Genomic DNA, 21793 nt, shown 5'->3' with positions numbered 1-21793 from the left:
ACTAGACTATGAGGCACCTCAAAAGTTTTTTTATAACAATGACCTTGACTTTTTATGAATATGCCCTTTCTGTAGAATGGTGTATTCCAGTGGTGACCTTCACCGCTGCAAAATTTCCATATGCAATTCGACATGTTCTTAAATTCCCAAAGTAGCAGATTAAAAAAATCTGACAGTATCAGTGCAAGATTTATAAATCCTACTGAATCCTTTTTGACCTTGACCCTGTGACCTTGACCTTGAACCTGTTTGTACTGACCTTGACACCAAACTCTTCATACTTTCCATACGCGTCCATGACGCAGTTCGACAGATTCTTGAATTTCCCCAGAACGCTGTCCGTCCACCAATGTTTTAGTTTTCCATTCTTGTCGTAGTTGCGCCCTCTAACGTCAAATCCGTGAGTCATTTCGTGTCCGATGAACATGCCGAGCGACCCGAAGTTGACTGCCCTGAAAAATTTGTAAACACTTTTTAAAATAGCTGACCTCACTTCTTTCTCAGGCCTCCGGAAGTCTGATAAAAAAACAAAACAACAGAAAAATTTAGATAAGCTGCATCCTGAGTTTCAGGGCCTTTCCTTCAGCACCTAGAAAGCTTATACCTCGAGCAGATGCCAGTAGGATTGCCAGCCGGTCTCCAACCCCATAGCATCCTTGCCATTCAGAGATAAATACAGTAGAACCTCTCTATTAAGGACACCCTTGGGACTGACAAGTGCTGTCCTTAATAGAGAGGCGTCCTGATTAGAGAGGTCAGATTCAATAGAAACAACCAATTTGGGTCCAAAACTAGTGTCCTTAATAGAGAGGTTGTCCTTAATAGAGAGGTTGTCTTTGATAGAGAGGTTGTCCTTAATAGAGAGGTTGTCTTTGATAGAGAGGTTGTCCTTAATAGAGTGGTTGTCCTTAATAGAGAGGTTGTCCTTAATAGAGAGGTTGTCCTTAATAGAGAGGTTGTCCTTAATAGAGAGGTGTCCGCTAAGGGAGGTTCTGCTGTATATACCAAATATTGTCTCAAAAACCATTTCGAAATAAATACAAATCTCTTTCTAGTTATCAATAAATTTATTTTGTTCAATCCCAGGCCAGGCTATCTTGAATCATTCCAAAAAATTCCTTTTCTTCAGTACAGTGGAACCTCTGTTAGCGGACACCTCTCTATTAAGGACAACCTCGCAATGAAGGACACTAGTTTTGGTCCCAAATTCGTTTCCTTTCAATTTGACCTCTCTAATCAGGACACCTCACTATCAAGGACAGCACTTGTCAGTCCCGAGGGTGTCCTTAATAGAGAGGTTCTACTGTAATTTCGACAAAAATAATTCCCGAGGATGAAGAAACTCAAAGAACTTACATTGGCGCTCTCAAGTCCAAAAACGGCAGCTCCATCAGGCCAATCGGTACGACCATTCTGTTCATAGTGAGGCTGTAGTAGGCGTTCTGCTCATAAGGATACATGTGCCACTCGGTCGGATCCGGTTTCGTCCCGTATTTGGCGATCACCCTCTCGTGAGTGAACACCCCGTCATTCAGGCAGTTCTCGATGAATTGGTCAGATACAGTCATCTGGAAGGAAGAATGATTCAACAACTCACAGTTACTGCGAACGTCTTGATTACAGTGGAACCTCGCTTAGCGGACACCTCTCTAGCAAGGACAACCTAGCTATTAAGGACACTAGTTTTGGTCCCAAATTGCCAAAACATGAATAAAATCAGAATTTTGGAAGACCCGAAAAATTTGTAATTAAGGTCAGACAAAAGCACAGCACAAATGTCACTGCGACTCAATCCGACGAAAGGATGTCTGCAGATCATCCCTGGGTTTAACAATCATCCTGCAATCACTGATTCTTGTTGCATCCACCTGCGTTAACCAGTGCAAACAAGCAATTTTTGTTGCATGCGACCGTGATCGCATGTCAAAGCGATTGTGAAATCGCTCGTGTGCGGGCACTCGAGCTGATCAAAGGAACTCGTATGTACTCACATTGTTGTAGTGTTCGTCCAGTTTCTCTTGGTCTAGGATCCAGTCAGGGTACCCGACGGCCAACCCCATTCCGTCAAGTTTAATCAACGCTTCTTTCTTCGTCGGTTCGTCCATCCATTTGAGATCGCCGATCTGGGTTCTTAGGCTCTCGCGGAGATAGTGGACAATTGTCTTACCCTGGGGGTTCGAGAAGATATTTCGTTACAAAAAGAGGAGGAGCACATTTCATTGGAAGGACTCTGAGGAACCAGGAGTTCTAGTTTCTAGAAAGCCAGGCCTGTTCACCCAGAAATACAACGCTTGGTTCTCCCTCCGATCGTGCCCGGACCTCATCACCAGTGTTGACCACTAGCTATCAGGGCCGGATTTGTTTATGCTGTTTATCACAATATTCCCATTCCAATCAACATACCGTTTTCTGGACAGAGTCGAAACCTCAGGCACGCTCCTAAACTCTTTAATGCAGTGAAATAGTTTAAACTTCAGTTTGATATATTTACTTTTCAATGTGAAATTTCATATCGATGACTTTAAAACTCGACTTTAAACCTGGTGGAAGCAGTTTAGGATAACGACCAGAACTATTTTCCCATTCCAATCAACATACCGTTTTCAAAGCCTCCTCCTTCGTGTAATCCTTCACATAGAGAGCGGACAGCGCGAACCCGAATAACTTCCCGGTGACCGAGCCACAGAATTTCGACCTCTCGCTCGGCGTACTCACGCCGGATTTGACGCCGAGCAAACGGACGTGAGCCTCGCGGAAGGATTTCGGGAGATAGGACAACACTGATTCGACGATCTGCCACATGATGTAGTTGGTGATAGTCCTGCAAGAGAAAAACAAAAATTGAAACAACTGGGTTTCTTTATCAAAAAATATATTTTCAAAGTTTTAGTATGTTTCATTTGTTACTACTTTTCGCCTCAACCAACAGACATTCATTCATCTATCTCATATTAAAGGGGGACTATAGGCAGGAGCAGAGAGGCTAATTTGGCCATCTTCAAGTGACTAATATACACAGTAAGGGACCCGGGTCAAGTCAGATTCAGCACTAAATATATCCCCCGTACAAGCGTGAATCATTTCGACGTACTGTGAGATGTGAGAGACCCCTATTGGTGACTTTGTGTAACTTTATCTCGCCTGCCTAGCTGCTGCCTATATTGTCCCTTTAAGCCTCAATCTCGCTGCAAAGAGCCAGGAATTCTAGTTCCGTTCTATCAATCTAAAAGTTATTCCTTACTCTGTTTTCGTTTTCTTGACCAATGCCGATAACTTTGTGAAATAATCCGGAAATGAAACGAGGAGTTTGGTCGTTCCTGAAATTCGCCTACCAAACATGGCCGCCAGGTAAACATCAAGGTCAATCTGGAATAGAAGGTCAAGGGTCAAGGTCAACTGAAAATTCAAGTTAAAGGTCAAATTTACCAGTTACGATTACTGATTTATTTCTAGGGTATTTAAAGGAGTACACCGTTCATAATCAATCACGGGTCAAAAAAAGAAAAATACAGAACTTTATAAACCAAGCCATGGTGCAGTTTATTATTATGCAAATTTGCTGAAACTAGGTATGTATAGTATTTCTAGAGCAGTCCACAAAACAGCATTCTTGAAATTTGTATTCAGTTTGTTTCACTCAATTTGAAATTTTCAAATTCAATTTCAAATTTACAATGCTTATGCGAGGCAATGTCAACCTTGAATGGTCTCCTTGGGGACGAGATTGATGGACATGCTCCTATGGACCACACACTACAAACTGAAGTACACAATGATTCCAGGCTTTCAAGTCTGGCCACTCCGGAAAACCAATAATATCGGCATATGGAGATTGAGGCTGCACTATCACCAATTTGAAACTTGGAAAGACAAATACAGGTATGACAAAAATCATCATAAAACTCACCATATTGTTAAAATTCTCCTTTAAGTCGTCAACTGTCATTAGATTGTACATTCTCCACGGATCATTGATGGCTTCACGCGCCGAATATAACTGGAAATGGATTTGAAATATGGCTGTGGTTATTCTGACGTGACCGTCATGATATTCTTCTTCTTCAACTTTTACTGTGCACTTGTAGGTGATTTTCTCCAGGGAGTATTCCTCCTCCAAGGCGAGATGAGCGTATCCTGCGTGCCACTACGGTTAGGCACCGGTTGGGTTTATTGGCCTAGTGAACCTGACTTCGCCGAGAGGTTGAGTCCACGCAAGCTACTCATGTTTCTCACTTGGTGAGGTCTTTAACCTGCCCTGGCATAGACACCAGATTCAAGGAACCTCGGTTTTAACTCTCATTCAGCTTAGTAACAATCACATTCACCTTAGCAACCATCACATTCACCTTAGTAACAATCACATTCACATCAGCAACCATCACATTCACCTTAGTAACAATCACATTCACATCAGCAACCATAACATTCACCTTAGTAACAATCACATTCACATCAGCAACCATCACATTCACCTTAGCAACCATCACATTTACATCAGCAACCATAACATTCACCTTAGTAACAATCACATTCACATCAGCAACCATCACATTCACCTTAGCAACCATCACATTTACATCAGCAACCATAACATTCACCTTAGTAACAATCACATTCACATCAGCAACCATCACATTCACCTTAGTAACAATCACATTCACATCAGCAACCATAACATTCACCTTAGCAACCATCACATTCATCTAAGCAACCATCATATTCACCTTAGCAACCATCACACTTAGCAACAAAACTCACCTTGGCAATTTCGACCTCGAAATCGAAAATATCCGCAAACTTTTTCACGACAGCTTTGATGTCATCTTTTCCCGTTGTTCCGGTCAGCTTGGCAAATTCGGCACCAAACGTCAACATCGCGCTCCGGAATGTTGATTTGCTGTTCCCAGTGTAGAATTTGTCATCCGAGAAGGTCAGGCCGTGTTGCTGGAACTGGAAATAAGAAATCCGATTGTCAAGAGGTGGTGCTAAAAATACAGGGTGCGTAATTGGTCTTTTCAGTTCCTCCCTTAACCTGAAGATGGCGATGGCGTAGTTCTTTCATGAAGTCCATGAGACTCCGATAACCAGCTCAAAGAGGGGGATTTGGGTCATGGTCTTTTCAGTTCCTGCCTTGCCCTGAAGATGGCGATGACGTAGTTCTTTCATGAAGTCATTTAAAGTTCTGAACTACGCCATCGCCATCTTCAGGGCAAGGTAGGAACTGATAAGACCGTTTGTTCTTTTCAGTTCCTTCCTCGCCCTGAAGATGGCGGTGGCGTAGTTCTTTCATGAAGTCATTTACAGTTCTGAACTACGCCATCGCCATCTTCAGGGCAAGGAAGGAACTGATAAGACCGTGTGTTCTTTTCAGTTCCAACCATGCCCTGAAGATGGCGATGGCGTAGTTCTTCCATGAAGTCCATGAGACTCCGACTTAATAGAGAGGTTCTACTGTAGAACGGGGACCGCTAATTTCCAAGACGCACGATCGAGGAGCTTGGAATTTAGGAATACGAAGACAACGTAGAACCTTGATTTGCCCGGAATGCAATTTTTCTTTAAACTCGCCCGTCTGTACACTGACCTCTACGACGTAAGCATCCTTCTTCTGGTCCTTCGCGACGGCCATTTTAAATAACGGGTAATTGTTGATATGATGCGCGTCAATCACAACCTGTGTTAGGTTGTACTTTTTCTTGTCCCACTTGGTGCCGCCGAGGTTTTTCGTTATCGTCCAGCCGCCATGTTTCTTGATCAACTGGAAAGAAGGAATCGATGTTTGTGTCAGATCTTTGACTGAATCTCATTATAGAATCTCTGATGGGATTCCATTACAGAGTCTCTGATGGAATCCAATTACAGAATCTCGGATGGATCCAATTACAGGATCTCGGATGGAATCCAATTACAGTATCTCTGATGGAATCCAATTACAGTATCTCTGATGGAATCCAATTACAGTATCTCTGATGGAATCCAATTACAGAATCTCTGATGGAATCCAATCACAGAATCTCTGATGGAATCCAATCACAGAATCTCTGATGGAATCCAATGACAGAATCTCTGATGGAATCCAATTACAGAATCTCTGATGGAATCCTATTCCATCACAGAATATGACAGATTTTATGATGGGCCATTTGCCCCTGAAATACCCTTGGATAGGATGCCAGACTAACTTCCAAGGCAAGCTTGGTACCCAATACTCCTGGGTAAAGGGAAGCAAAATAGCGTTAGGTGACTTGCCCAAGGACACGAGGATGAAACAGTGGTGATCTTCTGAGAGTTGAACCCACGACCTCCCGACAATGAGCCTAGCGCTCTCACCACCCTGATCTACTTACCCTGGTTAGAGGATTAACCCCAGACTTGGCAATCAATTTCTCGTCCATACACGAACGATACACCACTTTCATTTTTTGAATCGCCGTCGACGTTTTATTATTTAATTTGGCGTCTGGAGACCTCAGAATCTGGAGAGGAAAAACATGACAGAAGGTAACAATTTACAAATTCAACAAAGCATTTTTACCAAAGTGACCAATACTTCAAAAAGTGTTGCCCCCTATAGTGTATGGATCAAACTAATGTCCCCCAAGCATGTTAAAGAGTGGCTACCGTCCAGTGCTGATAAATTTAAATTTATTAGAACATTTGACGTTCATATACGTCATCTGCTCTCGAGGGGGCATGGGGCATAACGTGTCTGCACGTCATCCAGAGCAAAAAGTTAAATAGTTAAAGAGGCTTTTCTCCAAACTCCAAAGTGGGTCTACTCTTAATTTAACAAATCACCACTAGATGTCAATACCTACCTGTCCAATCTTGATGTCATTTCTATCATGAATAACTTTGAACCAACTTGACGATGCTTCATTTGGCAGCAGGGGGTGGAGACCCGCAAACGACCCGCATGAGAAGTTGTAGAAATCGTCACAAGGTGGCACTGTGAGGTTCATGACTTCTGTGATATGCGCCGAAGACTGGATGCATGTCGTAAGCATGCAAACCTGCAACAGAAAAAAGGTGGGTTGTTTTTTTCGGGACACTACAGTACACAGTATACAAACTCCAAATAACTTCAAAAAGAGACGAGACAAGACCACTAATGAATATTCATAGGTTGGAGGGTCGAGGCCTATCAATTAGATGAGTGCATGTTTTTAACTCTCAAGTACATATTTGGAGAGGTATTGAAAAAATATTTCTTGTGGCAAGTCTACAGATATAAAGAAATTATTTGATGAAAAAATTTATTTCGAATTTTGCTAATTGGGTAATAGTTTTGAGTTTTTTCTGCCAGTTGGCTGAAAAGAGTGGAAAAATCAAAGTCTGTCTAATTTGTCGATTATCAAAAAATTTCCGTGGTCAATCACCATTTTATTTTTCACCATTTACTTGCCCGACTGTCCGGAATAACATAATCTAAATTTCAGATTCACAACACCACGCGTTCTTTGATGCGTCGCGGTCAAACATTGACAATTTAACTGCTAAAAGGCTTAAAAAATCAATTGTGGTCTTGTCTCAGACAAGAAATATTCAAAGGTGTTCGCTGAACAAAGACATTCTCGTGAGAAGCCAGGGTCAAGCAACACATGTCAATGTTATCAAATGCCAAACATTAGATTTGATATGCCAAGATAGAGCTTCATAGCCTAGCGGTTTACACCGCTGGCTACCACGCAATAGGGCCCGGGTTTGATCCCGGGGAGAACACAGGATTGTATCTCTGGATGAACCGGCGTGGCTTCCAAGGAACGAAAATTCCTGGCTCTTCACAACAAGTTTGAGGCTCTAAGTCGAGGAGCCTCATAGCCTGGTGGTTAACACTGCTGGCTACCACGCAATAGGGCCCAGGTTCGATCCCGGGGAGAACGCAGGATTGTATTTCTGGATGAACCGGCGTGGCTTTCAAGGAACTAAAATTCCTGGCTCTTAGTCACAACAAGTTTGAGGCTCTAAGTCGAGGAGCCTCATAGCCTGGTGGTTAACACTGCTGGCTACCATGCAATAGGCCCGGGTTCGATCCTGGGGAGAACACAGGATTGTATCTCTGGATGAACCGGCGTGGCTTTCAAGGAACCAAAATTCCTGGCTCATCACAAAACCTACAATGTATGAAATACGTGAGGGTCTGTCGGATGAGACTGATAGCCGTGGTCCCTTGTACCTGAGTGTCTATGCCAGGGCAAGTAAAAGATCCTACATAGGTGGACAGTAGCCTAGAGCGGACTCCATACCTCCGGAAAAAATCCAATAGGGTTACAACGCCGGTAATGATATTGGCCTTCGACCTCAATAAGACGATGATGAAGTATTTGCCCACGATTTCAACTCAGAAGTCAGTTCCTACCACACAAGCTCCCGCAACCAGGGGCAGGAGCCAGGGCTTTCCGACTAGTATAAGCAGGTTGCTGGGGCACCAGGCTGCCAGGGGGCACCAGAAAACCGACAGAGACTGCCCCAGGTGCCGCCAAATCACACTTCAACCACCAAACACGTGGCAAATGAGTATAAAAGAGTCTCTTACAGCCTCAAATTCTTCCTCATCAATCCTAATTCTAGTGACTGTCTGACTGGGCCTTTTTTCATTTTGTGCCTAAATTCACAAAATGAGGAGAAATGTCTCTAAGCTTGTGTGCAGGGCCGGAGAAACGAACATTAACCCCTGATTTCCCTAGCAGGGTTTCCGCCAGAGGGGGGGATGGGGGATTCATCCCCCCCTAAAATATTTCAAGGGGGGATATCCCCCCCTTAATTTTGAGCACTAAAGTTTGTTTTACTGTCAAATGAGTAATTTTCATGATTTGATATGTAAAATAAGAGCATTTGGGAGCCAATTGTAGCGGTTTTAGGGCCAAAAAACGTCTCAGGAGGGGTCATATACCCTTTTTAAGAAAAAAAATTTGTTTTTTTGCTCCCCTCAAATTCAATCCTGGCGGAAACCCTGGAACATTAACCCCTGATTTCCCTAGTAATAGTATGGAATGGAGAAAGGTTACAGCATCGCATAGTTTAACGAACAGGATGTAAGCGACAGGCAGCAGGCAGATAAAATACCTCTCGGTTACTTACTACGCGTGCCGCCTTACTTACAACTGTGAGATGCTTGAGATACATCCATCCCAGAGTTCCCATCAGGAGGAAGATGACGATGACGGAGAAGCCTAAAATCGTAGCGAGGGAAGCCTCCGTTCTGGCACAACGTGATTTCTGCGGTTTTTGTCGCGTGTTCGGTTTCGCTTTTATGGAGAGTGGCTTCTCGAGAACTCCTGAAACGACAGAAAATAAAGGTTTTTTTATGATTGCTAAGCTACAAATATGTTTTATAGTAGTTGTAAGCATTAAAGCGGATTTCCCAATCAGATCAGCTGGATCTGGCCAAAAATGGCCAAGCGTAAGCACAGGCAGTTGAAAATAGAAAAAAAACAAGTGCTTGACTGACATGAAGCGCTTTGAGACAGAACAGTACTTTAAAACGTATTTGTAGCTTTGATTTTTCGAATGATAGCCGTTCTTCTTCAGCGTTCGCTCTGCACTTGGCGGTGGTTTTCTCCACGGTGTATTCCTCCTCAAAGGCGGGATGAGTGTTCTACGTGCCACTACGGTTAGGCACCAATTGGGTTATTGGCCTAGTGACTCCGACTTTGGCCAGAGGTTGAGTCCACGCAAGCTACTCATGTTTCTCACTTGGTGGGGTCTTAAACCTGCACTGGCATAGACACCAGGTACAAGGAACCTCGATTTTAAGTCTCACTCAAAGGACTGTGAAGAGCCAGGAATTCTAGTTCTTTGAAAACCATGCTGGGTCATCCGGAAAGACAAAAAATAAATCGGAGCCAGTTTAAAATTATTTTGAATTGAATGAAAAGTAAGATCTAACAGAGCGCTTTGAACAGTACTGTTCTGTCTCAAAGCGCTTCACGTCCGTCAAGCACTTTTTTCCTATTTTCACCTGCCTGTGATTACACTTGGCCATTTTTGGCCAGATCCAGCTGATCTGATTGGGAAATCCGCTTTAAAGCTTATAACTACAATAGAACATATTGATTTTTCACCTGCCTGTGATTACACTTGGCCATTTTTGGCCAGATCCAGCTGATCTGATTGGGAAATCCGCTTTAATGCTTACAACTACAATAACTTATTGATTTTTCACCTGCCTGTGATTACACTTGGCCATTTTTGGCTAGATCCAGCTGATCTGATTGGGAAATCTGCTTTAATGCTTACAACTACAATAAAACATATTGATTTTTCACCTGCCTGTGATTACATTAGGCCATTTTTGGCCAGATCCAGCTGATCTGATTGGGAAATCCGCTTTAATCCTTACAACTACTATAAAACCTATTGATTTTTCACCTGGCTGCCTATGAATAGAAAGTCTCAACATGCATGCAAGTTCAATAGTGACAAGGAAGTCCTGTACAGTAGGAAAGTTGGCCTGGTGTAGGCCTGATTAGGGGAGTCGACACTACAGGTCATTTCATATCAAATCATAACACGCAATGTCAGATTTGTGGATACAATATTCAGGTGAGACAAACAGCCTTAGCAAGAATATGACCAACACGATATAATGTGTGTATCAAACATTGAACATATTGCATTCTGTCCGATGGAATAATAAGTCCACTCCACCACACAGGAATATCTGATTGTAGGAGAAATGGTACAGTTCAACCATACATTATGACTTGAATACAACCCTCAGTGGACCCACTACTAAATTTAACTTCCGACAGGAGTGAGGAGTGACGAATTCTGTGAGCATTGTGGGCTGTCACTGAATACTTAAGGTAGGTAATACAGTAGAACCTCCCTTAGCAGACACCTCTCTAATAAGGACAACCTCTCTATTAAGGACAACCTCTCTATTTAGGACAACCTCTCTGCAGAGGACACTAGTTTTGGTCCCAAATTGGTTGTTTCCATTCAATTTGACCTCTCTAATCAGGACACCTACCTCTCTATTAAGGACAGTACTTCTCAGTCCCGAGGGTGTCCTTAATAGAGAGGTTCTGTTGTACATGTATTTTCATTCCCCGTATTTCTTTTTACAGGAGAAAGGTCAACCAATCACCACTGGAGGTCATATACCGGTATGGAAAGTTCAAGGTCAGCCACAACAAAAAGGTCGGTCCCAGACGACCTTGGAAAATACTTCAAAGGTCAAGACATCTTGGAGAGACTCTACAAAGATCGCCCAGTGTGCAACAAGTCGCGTCACACGCCTGATGCATCATGGGAAATGCCGCTAGTGGCCGGAGGCTGCCTAGCGTGCGACGTCCTACTTTGTAAGAAATGTTACGATGCGCACCTCAGAGAGGATCATGGGAACTGTATTTTAGTTTCGCTTCAAGTATTTTTGCGTAAACATCGGACGTTTCCCTGCTGTGACGCCATGGGCGAGAAAATCGAGTTCTTCTGCTTAGAATGCCGAGTTGCCATTTGTTCCTCGTGTTATATGACCGGACATTCTGACCACCGCATTGTCGACTTTGAGACGGGCGCAGGTCACATGACCAAACAGATCAACCAATCAAAAGACAAGATGATGATTACGTCGCAGCAGGTGCGAAAAGCGAAGCAGGCTCTTCAGGATTTGGAGGTGAGAAAGGTGCAGCGCTATAAAGAATTGAGGCAATCGGTCCGAGATCGCGCCGACAGGATACGTAGATGGGTGACTAGGGCGGAATCGGAAATGATACAAGAATTGGACAACTTGGAAGGAGAATTCAAAGTCTCATCAGAGCAGGATGCGGCATTGTTGACAAAAGTCGAAAAGAAAGCAGACGCAAGTCATGTGATATTTACATCATGTGACTGGACTAGCCAATCAGAAGCGCACCTGGTGCTCATGAATAAATTCCTCTCAGCCAATCACAGTTGGTTTGTTGATCAACGCACGATGCCGAGTTTAGCGACAGAGTCGTTTCATCAACGTCAGGACTATTTTGTCCCAGGGAGCGAAACGGCTGCGGTGTTGCGCAATTTTGGACCTAGTGACCTCCTGGGGGAAGTCCGCCAATGTTCGTCAATGAAACTTCCGCGGTTCGCCGACAAAAAGTTCAAGGTCGCAAATGCTGCGACCTTGAAAAATAACGACCTTGTCCTTTTGGAAAAATGTGACAGCACATTTGAGGTCGCGGTTTATACCAGTTCCAAAAATAAACACCAGGGGGCATTGCACGTTGGGAATTACTACGAGAAGTATGTATCATTTACAGGAAGTGGAAAGTCTGAAATTACAAAGCCGATTGGTCTAGCAGTCTGTAATGATAACATTATCGTCATGGAAACGGAAAAACGAATTTTGTTGATCTTCTCAAAAGATGGCATTGACCTTGGTGTCCATAAGTTCAAGGACATTCCGAGGTCGTTGGCAGCAAACGACAGCGGTTTGTTCATCGGATTTGACAGCGAGATTCAGTGGATGGTGATTACAGAGGAATCTGACGACACAGAGAAGTGTAAGGTCAAGGTCAAAACTGTTGAAGCAGACTCAAAGGTCAAGGTCAAAGCTGTCGTAGCAGATTCAAAGGTCAAAGTCAAGCTCTTCAAAACTTTGCTGCTGAAACTTGAGTTGGAGGACGTGGATTCAAGATGGCGGTACAACATGGCCGTCAGCGAGAATGGCGACATCATCATTAACCCTTCTGGTAAGAGTACGAAACTTGGATTCTCCAGAAATTAGACAAGACTTCATTGGTTGATTGATTTTGAAACGGGTTTTTAGGGGGTAGACTTTAGGTTTCTCTCAGGTAAGCATCACAATTGCCACGAAGATTATGGCACCCGGCTTTTGGAGTTGGTGGCAACTTGACCTTCCAAGGGTCAAGGCCAATGCAGTCACGAGTGAACAACAAAATAATCTAGTTTCACAAATATAAGACTGTTTTTGAAAACTCGGGATTGTGAGATTTTATCATGCATATAGTCATTTGATTCCATTCAGAATAGTCAATTTGGATAGCCCACAGGTTTGGGACACCAAGTTGACTGGCAGTCATGATGTGATGATCCAGCCTGACCTTAATGAAGTGATCTTACATCAATGAAACTCGAGCACTTTTAAAATTTTCCACTTTTCTTTCAGGAAAACTTCTTTTCGGTAGTTTTGTAACCAACACCATCAGAGAGGTCACCATGATGTCGTCAGCCAATCAGAGACCAGAATCCAGAGCGCAGACGTACCCGGGTCCGTCTAAAATGAGGAATGACGACAAACTGAACAAAACAGCACAAATCGACGCCATAACACATAGACAATCGCTACATTGTGCATTACTGCAGACGCTGACCACGTCACCAGCAATTGACCAAAGTCACGTGACACAGTTCTGTTTCCATGGCAACGATACTCTCCTCCTATTGGACGCCGAAGAAGAGCAAGTTTTAGCGGTTCCACTGACGGACACGCCTGTGAAATTTCTTGCACGGACGTTGCCGATTTCGCCGAAACTTCTCGATCTTCATCAAGCGTATGTTGTGCTTTCCCATCGCGATTCGTTAGTTAGGCCGGTTGCCATGGTGATAAACGATGACCTTGACATTGTGGTTGTACAGAAGAATGGCGAGATTAAGATATTTCACCTTTAAAGGGTAACTCGTGTCAAATTTCACCATATAATGTTTTAGCTGTTTTTGACAAATGACTACGTCACTTTCTCATAAATCGGTAAGGTTTTCGAATCGAAATGCACATTTTCTAGAAATTGATGGTTTAATCCCGCCCGAACGGCTCGCTTCGATGCCGTTTTCGTTGATGACGTCACAACATAAACATTTTCGCGGTCCCGGTGGTTTACATTCAGCGATTTTATAATAAATCTAATCAAAAAATTTGAACTTTACATTTGTGATCAACAATTAAAAACGGACGTATTTCCGCAATGTTGTAAATCACATCATAGTATCACTTTAAGCTTGACCTTGAGAAAAACTACCTATTGTGAGCTTTATGTAGAAATAGACAATTTTAATTCTATTGGGAAAAAACTCTCAACTGGCGAAACTACTCTTCCGCGAAAATGTCCATAGCTCGGCATTCACGAAAATTTTATGCGATGAATATTTTCTGTTCTACAGTATTCAACCCAAAACTCCAAGACATGCAGAAGTCCTTCACCCAACCATCACAAAGCCACCGGTAACATTTGCAGTTTTCATAAATAATCAGATTTATTAGTAACCATGGCAACCGCCGAAAAATGCAAATATTCAAAAGTGATAAATTACGAAATTTTCTGCTCACCATATGTGACGATTGTTTATGCCAAATATTCCGCGCCGATCTCGACACCTGGAGCCGCCATGAACACCAGTGACAGGTGTTACTTTCCCCTACCACTAACAGGCCTCAATAGGACATGCATGCCACAATATACTGACTAATACCAGTCTTAACAGCGCTTGGGATAGTGCAGATGTACAGATATACATGTACAGCATAGACAGATACTGTGAAACACAGATATTTTGGCGGACATTTTATTTCACAGATTTTGCGAATAAACTCGAGCCGTAAAATAAAAATCGCGATAACAATTTTGATTGGAAAAACTGAACAAAATTCCGTAATCGGGGAAAATGAAAATTGTGATTATAAATTTTTTAAGGTTTTTGCAAAGCGAAAAAATACACTGGCACGAAAATGGCGCATTGGTAATAGTAAAATGGTCGCATTTTACAGTACTGTATAATGAAGCATTATGGCTTTGACAGACAGGATATGATGATTTCCCCGCACCTGCCGATAACCCACACCAATTAGGCCACAAGATATTACTTCTTTGTTGTTATTTTTGCAGCATAATCTTTCCGAAACATCGCAGACTGTGTTTTAAAATGGCAATTGTTTGAATGCGTCAGACCTTCCGATCTTTTTTCTCAATATTTTGCCCAAACACTACTTGTGACCCTCTCTGGCTTATAAAGGAGCTGGCTGCAGCATATGTGACCCGCTCTACCAAAACTAGGCGCTTGTCGCATCTGAACTTGACAGGTTGATACGGACTTGTTGTTCATTTCCCTATTGTAGACCTTTTGTTGAATGTGACCAAATCAGTTTGTAATAGATTTCACAAAAGGTCTACAATAGGGAAATGAACAACAAGTCCGTATCAACCTGTCAAGTTCAGATGCGACAAGCGCCTAGTTTTGGTAGAGCGGCAGCATATGTGACCCGCTCTACCAAAACTAGGCGCTTGTCGCATCTGAACTTGACAGGTTGATACGGACTTGTTGTTCATTTCCCTATTGTAGACCTTTTGTTGAATGTGACCAAATCAGTTTGTAATAGATTTCACAAAAGGTCTACAATAGGGAAATGAACAACAAGTCCGTATCAACCTGTCAAGTTCAGATGCGACAAGCGCCTAGTTTTGGTAGAGCGGGTCACATATATGGTGACAAATTTCGTAAATTGAAAAAAGATTTTATGACTGAGTCATTTCAACAACATGTCTAGAGGTGATGACAGGTGGATTCCTATTTAACTGGACCACCTGCTCCGTGTACCCCCTTAATGGGGCGCTTAACATTCAGCGTCCGTGAACCGAAACTGAGCCAATGATTTTTTGGCCTGGCATATTATTCAGCCAGAACAATCCTAAATATGTAAATAATCATTTCCTCGTTAATATCCTGTGGAGTTTCCTGTGGTTTTATAAACGACGACAGTTACACGCCGCTGAAAGAATCATTATTTGATAATAATGTTGCCATTGTACTCTATCGACACTGCCGCTGAAAGGGTGGATGTCATCCTGGGTGCCGACAAATGGTACCCAGGTTCGAGAGCGACTGGACAATAAGCACCCCGGGTGCAATTACACTAGACAAACAGCACCCAGGTTCTTTTTGCCTGGCTTACGGATCTTTAGGGACGAGGACGTTTCTTGCAATCTACCTACTGGTCGAGTTCAAGTGAGCACCTTCTGGTTGCTCCTTGAAACCCCTGATTGATTTCTGTGGAGACCGGGGTAATAATATGATATCCCCAAGCGCTTTGAGCGGCCAGTTGATGGTTGGATACTGCGCTATATAAGACTCGTATTATTATTATATAATCTCGTTTTATCTCGCGCCGTGGTACTTGCGCATTAGCAGTGCGCGAAATAAAAAGAACAGATAAACAGAAAAAAACGCGTTTAGGCCTATAGGTCTTTGAAAGCACATTTATAGGGATATATTCAGAGAATGAAAAATTGTGTGATGACAAAATGAACGGATTTGCCGCGTATTTTTCTTGACAATCAGTCGATATCTACCAGCACCACGGCGCGAGATAAAACGAGATTGCATGAAACGTCCTCGTCCCTAAAGATCCGTAACCCAGGCAAAAAGAACCTGGGTGCTGTTTGTCTAGTGTAATGGCACCCAGGGTGCTTATTGTCCAGTCGATCTCGAACCTGGGTACCATTTGTCGGCACCCAGGATGACATCCACCCTTTCACCCTGCATTCACACTATTAGCGCCAACACCATGAAGGAATTTTACCACCAGACCTCAATCTCCAGAAAATCTAAGCTAGCCACCCGACCTAAAGAAAATTGAGTGGAGAACACTGGGCACTTTGCAATCTCAGAGCCTTGCGCCAAGATCAAAGTACAGTAGAACCTCTCTATTAAGGACACTGTGGGGACTGACAATGCTGTCCTTTTTAGAGAGGTGTCCTTTTAAGAGAGGTGTCCTGATTAGTGGGGTCAAATTGAATGGAAACTAATTCTAGAGAGGTGTCCGCTAAGGGAGGATCTGTTATATACAAAATAGAATTCTGAAATCGGGTAATATTTGACACCATGAGAACCTCGTTGTCACGTTAACTAGGATAGCATCAGCAAAGCCAATGGAAGGAAGACTACCTGGTCCCTGCCTGTGTCCCCACCCCTGCCACTGCCCTTGCCCCCACCCATGCTGACCCTCTGCGGGTCCCCACCCCTGCTGACCCTCTGCGGGTCCCCCACCCCTGCGGACCCTCTGCCCTTGCCCCAACCCCTGCCGCTACCCCTGCGGACCCTCTGCCCTTGCCCCACCCCTGCCGCTACCCCTGCGGCTGAACCTGTCCCTACACCGATGGAAGGAGTCTGTACCTACCAGAACCGGTGCCCCGAATATCTACATGTAACTTAGATCCTACAAAAAAAAAACAACATTTTTGCACACCGTATATAACAAGGACCACCTCTAAATTATTCAAAAATAATGCTTAGCAGACACCTCGCTATTAAGGACACCCTCTCTAAAGAGGACACTGCTTTTGGTCCCAAATTGGCTGTTTCCCTTCAAGTTGACCTCTCTTATCAGGACAACTCTCTAATCAGGACACCTCTCTTATCCGGACATCTCTCCTATCAGGTGGACTGTCTCTAATCAGGACACCTCTCTAATCAGGACACCTCTTTAATCAGGACACCTCTCTTATCAGGACACCTCTCTTATCCGGACACCTCTCTAATCAGGACAGCATATGTCAGTCTCAAGGGCGTCCTTAATAGAGATGTTCCACTGCATTTTCATACTTACTTGAGGCGTCAAATTCTATCTCGCTATCGTCATCCGATGACCATCCTGAGCTCGCACTGAGAAGCTTTCGTTGCGACTCCACATCAGCCAGCGATTTACCGTTTTGTGTCTGCGGTCTGACCATTTTCAGTTCTTGACTAGGAAACTGAAAGGGACACAAGGTTAGAGTGAAATCGACATCATGAATTTCAAGGTGCGTGTATTTGCTTGAAGTCACTTTTTTCCATACTAATACATGTAGATGGTTTGCCAAAAAAAAAAAAATTTCGGCCAGTTTGAAAATGTTTACGTCATTCAGTACACCCTACTACTGGGGAATAAACTTTTTTTAGAATTTTTCCACAGATGACCTCTTTTTCCATAAATTGACTCGCCTACTAAAAAAGAACATCTGCTAATTAATTGTCTAATTACACTCCACGGATTGTCACAAAGTGGTGATTATTACAGATGGGGCTCTTCACCAGGAGATGGGTCCAGTCTGCTGTGACGTCATGACGGATGACAATGGGATTGGGAAAGAGATGCCACCAGCATATTTAAATCCACACCTGTACCAAATTATGCGCAGAGCTTTCCAACTACTGAGCAGGGCGTTGGTGCCAGGCTGAACCAGGAGGCACCAGAAAAACGCCATGCTGGGGTCAGCAGCCTGTGGCAAAAAAAAAAAATTTTAATTCAAAAAATTTTTTTTTAAATTTTGGGACAACTCCCAAAAATACATTTTAACCACCAAACATATGGCAAATGAATATAACTAAGTCTATTTCAGCCTTGAATTCTTCCTTATTAGGGCTAAATACTACACTTTTTTACTTCCCAATCGCATTTTAACCACCAAACACATGGCAAATGAGTATAAACAAGTCTATTTCCGCCTCAAATTCTTCCTTATTAGGCCTAAATACTGCATACAGTCAATCCCAAATAGTGTGTGGGGGTTTTTCCCAGCATTATCTCTCATTCATCAGAGACCATCAGCGACATCTCCTCCGAGGAGAAGTGGGAAAGCCATGATGCGAAATATTCCTGCTCGGCACCTGGCATCATAAACCCTTTTCTTCACCGAGGCAGAGGCGTCTTTTGGGATTTCTGGAAAAGATTTAACTTTTACCTTTGTTGTTAACCCTTTCATACTCGAAGTCTAAAGTTTTTGAAGATGTATGTCACATCAAAAAAGAAATCTGACTTGAGAATTTGGCCTCAGGTGTTCACTTTTCATATTTGCTTTGATAAATTTTTGTTTATATTTCGACGACCTGATGATAACTTTTAGCGACACATTCCCGTAAACCAAGAATAGAAATTATGTGGCCTACACTAACAGGAAAACTTCAAGAAGACAGTTGTGACTTTGTCTCCAACAGGTTGTGACATTGTCTTTCGTCATTCAGCATTGTTTGGGCGCTGATCAGTTGTGCATTTCTCCTGAAACGATGGTCATAGTGGCCTTTGGCATTGTTGGAAGTTAGCTTAGGCCTTCCGATGATGATTGACACGATTTTTTTAGCTTCGATTTCTCTTTGTAAATGTAATTGTTGTTTGTTGAAATTGAAATCATCCATTCAACAGGTACAACCATTTAGGCAGTTCATGTACGAGCATTGAATCAAGCATGAGGATTAATTCGCCAGCATCCCAAAACCCTATATCATATTTTTCTCACACACCCTGTAGTGTATAATGTGCACAGTGTATTTGTACAGTGAAACGTGTACAAAAAATTATGCGCAACAAGTGATGATTTGAAAGTTGGTTTTCGTCACGAAGACAGCAAAACTAGTTAAAAGTTAAGAGTTATAACATATCAATACATCGAATAGATTTCATAAATGTTTATACTCACATAATATTATAAAGGAATGTTGTTTTATTGTCGAAAATCTTTTACAAACTTCGAAACTTGGCTCAATCGGCCATATTGCACTCTCCCGTCTGGTGGCGCCATGCAGGGAAACTGTGGAACTGAAAACGTCCCAAATTGGAATATGTCTCTGGTTGTGACAATGGGAGAGACTTGGCTCTGGTTGTGACAATTGGAGAGACATCATGGACTTGGGCCTTTGCCATGCTGTGATGAACTTGTGCCTGATGTCTGGTCACGGCTTGATTGTTGAATCAAACTGTGAGTTGAACTGCCATCTGAACAAATTTTTGCAAGTTTAAAGTGAGCTAGAATTTGATATGAAATAAACTGAATATAGTAAATATTTGGGAGAGTTGTGGCATAGTGGTTAGACTACTGGACTCCTGGTCAAGATGTTGTTGGATTGAATCCGTACAGAGGCACTAAGGCAACAAGAATTTATAAAATTCTCGGTTACATCCACGGTTTAATTTGTGTCCTTAAGCATGTCACAACACTATTGCTTCTTCCGACCTTCGAATGAGACTTCAAACTAAGATTCCTTTATTGGGAAAATTTGTCGCATTTCAGTTCAAATGGCTCATTGTTAGGCATACAGTGGAACCTCCCTTAGTGGATACCTCTCTATTAAGGACAAACGCTCTATAAAGTATAAAAGGACACTAGTTTTGGTCCTAAATTGGTTGTTTCCATCCAATTTGACCTCTCTAACCAAGACACCTCTCTATTAAAGACACTAGTTTTGGTCCCAAATTAGTTGTTTCCATTCAATTTGACCTCTCTAATCAGGACACCTCTCTATTAAGGACACTAGCTTTGGTCCCAAATTAGTTGTTGCCATTCAAATTGACCTCTCTAATCAGGACACCTCTCTATTAAGGACACTAGCTTTGGTCCCAAATTAGTTGTTGCAATTCAAATTGACCTCTCTAATCAGGACACCTCTCTATTAAGGACACTAGTTTTGGTCCCAAATTGGTTGTTTCCATTCAATTTGACCTCTCTAATCTGGACACCTCTCTATTAAGGACACTAGCTTTGGTCCCAAATTGGTTGTTTCCAATTTGACCTCTCTAATCAGGACACCCCTCTATTAAGGATGGTCAACGTTAGCCCCATGGGTATCTTGCTGTTCTTTGTCAGATTCGGGAAAATATTACATTTGTCGAAATGTTAAATTTTCTGTGAAAATCACAAAGTATGGAACTATTGGCACAAACAAAAAACACAGAAATGCAAGTTTCGATTGACAAACTTTATTAACAAACAAAAATAACATGATTTTACTCTTACAAGAATTAGTGACCTCAACGTCATTTGAAAAGACGACAAATACCTGGTCTTTTTTACATCAACCAGGTTCAAGGCCAACCACCAGGTCAATTACCACCGACTTGACCTGGTACCTGTTGGGTGTAATATTTACACGTTATAATACCCCTCAAGGGTAAAAGTACACCAATGTTCCTTCTCACGATAAATTCATCACAGTATTTTATTTACAAACCCCTCAAAATGAACGGGGCTATATCACATCATACACGGTGTCGAAAAATAGATGATACACTTTTGATTTTGAATAGCTCCAAAAACATTTTTATGTCCCCTAGTATGATTAAAGGATATATCAGTATTATTTGAACCCTCAATCCAAGTATAGTGGAACCTACTTTTGTGGACACCTCTCTATCAAGGACACTAGTCTTAAGGCCCAAATTGGTTGTTTCCTTTCGATTTGCCCCTTCTAATCAGGACACCTCTCTATTAAGGACAGCACTTGTCAGTCCCGAGGGTGTCCTTGATAGAGAGGTTCTACTGTACAGTGGAACCTCCCTAGCAGATGCCTCTCTATTAAGGACACTAGTTCTGGTCCCAAATTGGTACTTTCCATTCAATTTGACCTCTCTAGTCAGGACCCCTCTCTAATAAGGACAGCATTTGTCAGTCCTGAGGGTGTCCTTGATAGAGAGGTTCTACTGTATATGATAATTTCAACATTCTGGGTGTGGTATGAGTTACAATTACAGGAAAGGACAGACCATTAAGCCCCTGCACACAAGCAACTTTTGACACTGCAACAATTATCACTGTAACGAGCAATCAAAAGATTGCTCATCTACAGGTAGACCTGGTTATTGATTTCGATCGCAACGATTACCTCTCCTGCTGCGATGACCTGTTGACCAGCACAGACAAGAGATTTTTGTCACATGCGATCTTGAGCATAGATTGCAGCAATGAACATTTCTCATCTACGGAATGCTTAACTATAGTCTTGTGTCTAAAACATACTGATCTGCAAATAAAAGCCCTGGACGGAGTCTGACATTTTCATTTCATATCACAAATTTTCCAAAATAAACATTACGTTATAAAATATTTCATCA

At 42.5% G+C, this 21793-nt stretch overlaps 2 protein-coding genes across 5 annotated transcripts in view; one reads left to right on the top strand and one right to left on the bottom strand.

The window, feature by feature from the left end:
* The window catches only part of LOC135498813 (endothelin-converting enzyme 1-like), a 29585-nt gene extending 10113 nt beyond the window's left edge, over positions 1-19472 (bottom strand). The window contains exons 1-14 of one of the 4 annotated variants that reach the window (XM_064789274.1): positions 19386-19472; positions 17540-17684; positions 17111-17149; positions 9082-9278; positions 6819-7013; positions 6348-6476; positions 5585-5758; positions 4759-4950; positions 3908-3997; positions 3242-3366; positions 2599-2821; positions 1992-2168; positions 1357-1568; positions 260-452 (exon numbers count right to left, since the gene is read on the bottom strand). In XM_064789274.1, the coding sequence (XP_064645344.1) occupies positions 260-452; positions 1357-1568; positions 1992-2168; positions 2599-2821; positions 3242-3366; positions 3908-3997; positions 4759-4950; positions 5585-5758; positions 6348-6476; positions 6819-7013; positions 9082-9278; positions 17111-17149; positions 17540-17663 (2070 nt within the window). In that variant the 5' untranslated portion in view covers positions 17664-17684; positions 19386-19472. Of the gene's footprint in view, positions 1-259; positions 453-1356; positions 1569-1991; positions 2169-2598; positions 2822-3241; positions 3367-3907; positions 3998-4758; positions 4951-5584; positions 5759-6347; positions 6477-6818; positions 7014-9081; positions 9279-14266; positions 14357-17110; positions 17150-17539; positions 17685-19385 lie in introns of those variants that run through there. The other 3 variants (XM_064789275.1, XM_064789276.1, XM_064789277.1) reach the window with 3 other exon arrangements.
* On the top strand, positions 10419-14890 carry LOC135498816 (uncharacterized). The gene is made up of 3 exons (XM_064789280.1): positions 10419-10808; positions 11073-12671; positions 13109-14890. The coding sequence occupies exons 2-3, from the start codon at positions 11114-11116 to the stop codon at positions 13609-13611; spliced, it is 2061 nt and encodes a 686-aa protein (XP_064645350.1). The 5' UTR covers positions 10419-10808; positions 11073-11113; the 3' UTR covers positions 13612-14890.
* Positions 19473-21793: the final 2321 nt, after the last annotated feature.

The sequence above is a fragment of the Lineus longissimus genome, chromosome 14 (genome assembly GCF_910592395.1).
Source record: "Lineus longissimus chromosome 14, tnLinLong1.2, whole genome shotgun sequence".
NCBI classification, from domain to species: Eukaryota; Metazoa; Nemertea; class Pilidiophora; order Heteronemertea; family Lineidae; genus Lineus; species Lineus longissimus.
The sequence above is the reverse complement of the archived record's forward strand: the minus strand, read 5'-3'. Positions and strand labels throughout refer to the sequence as shown.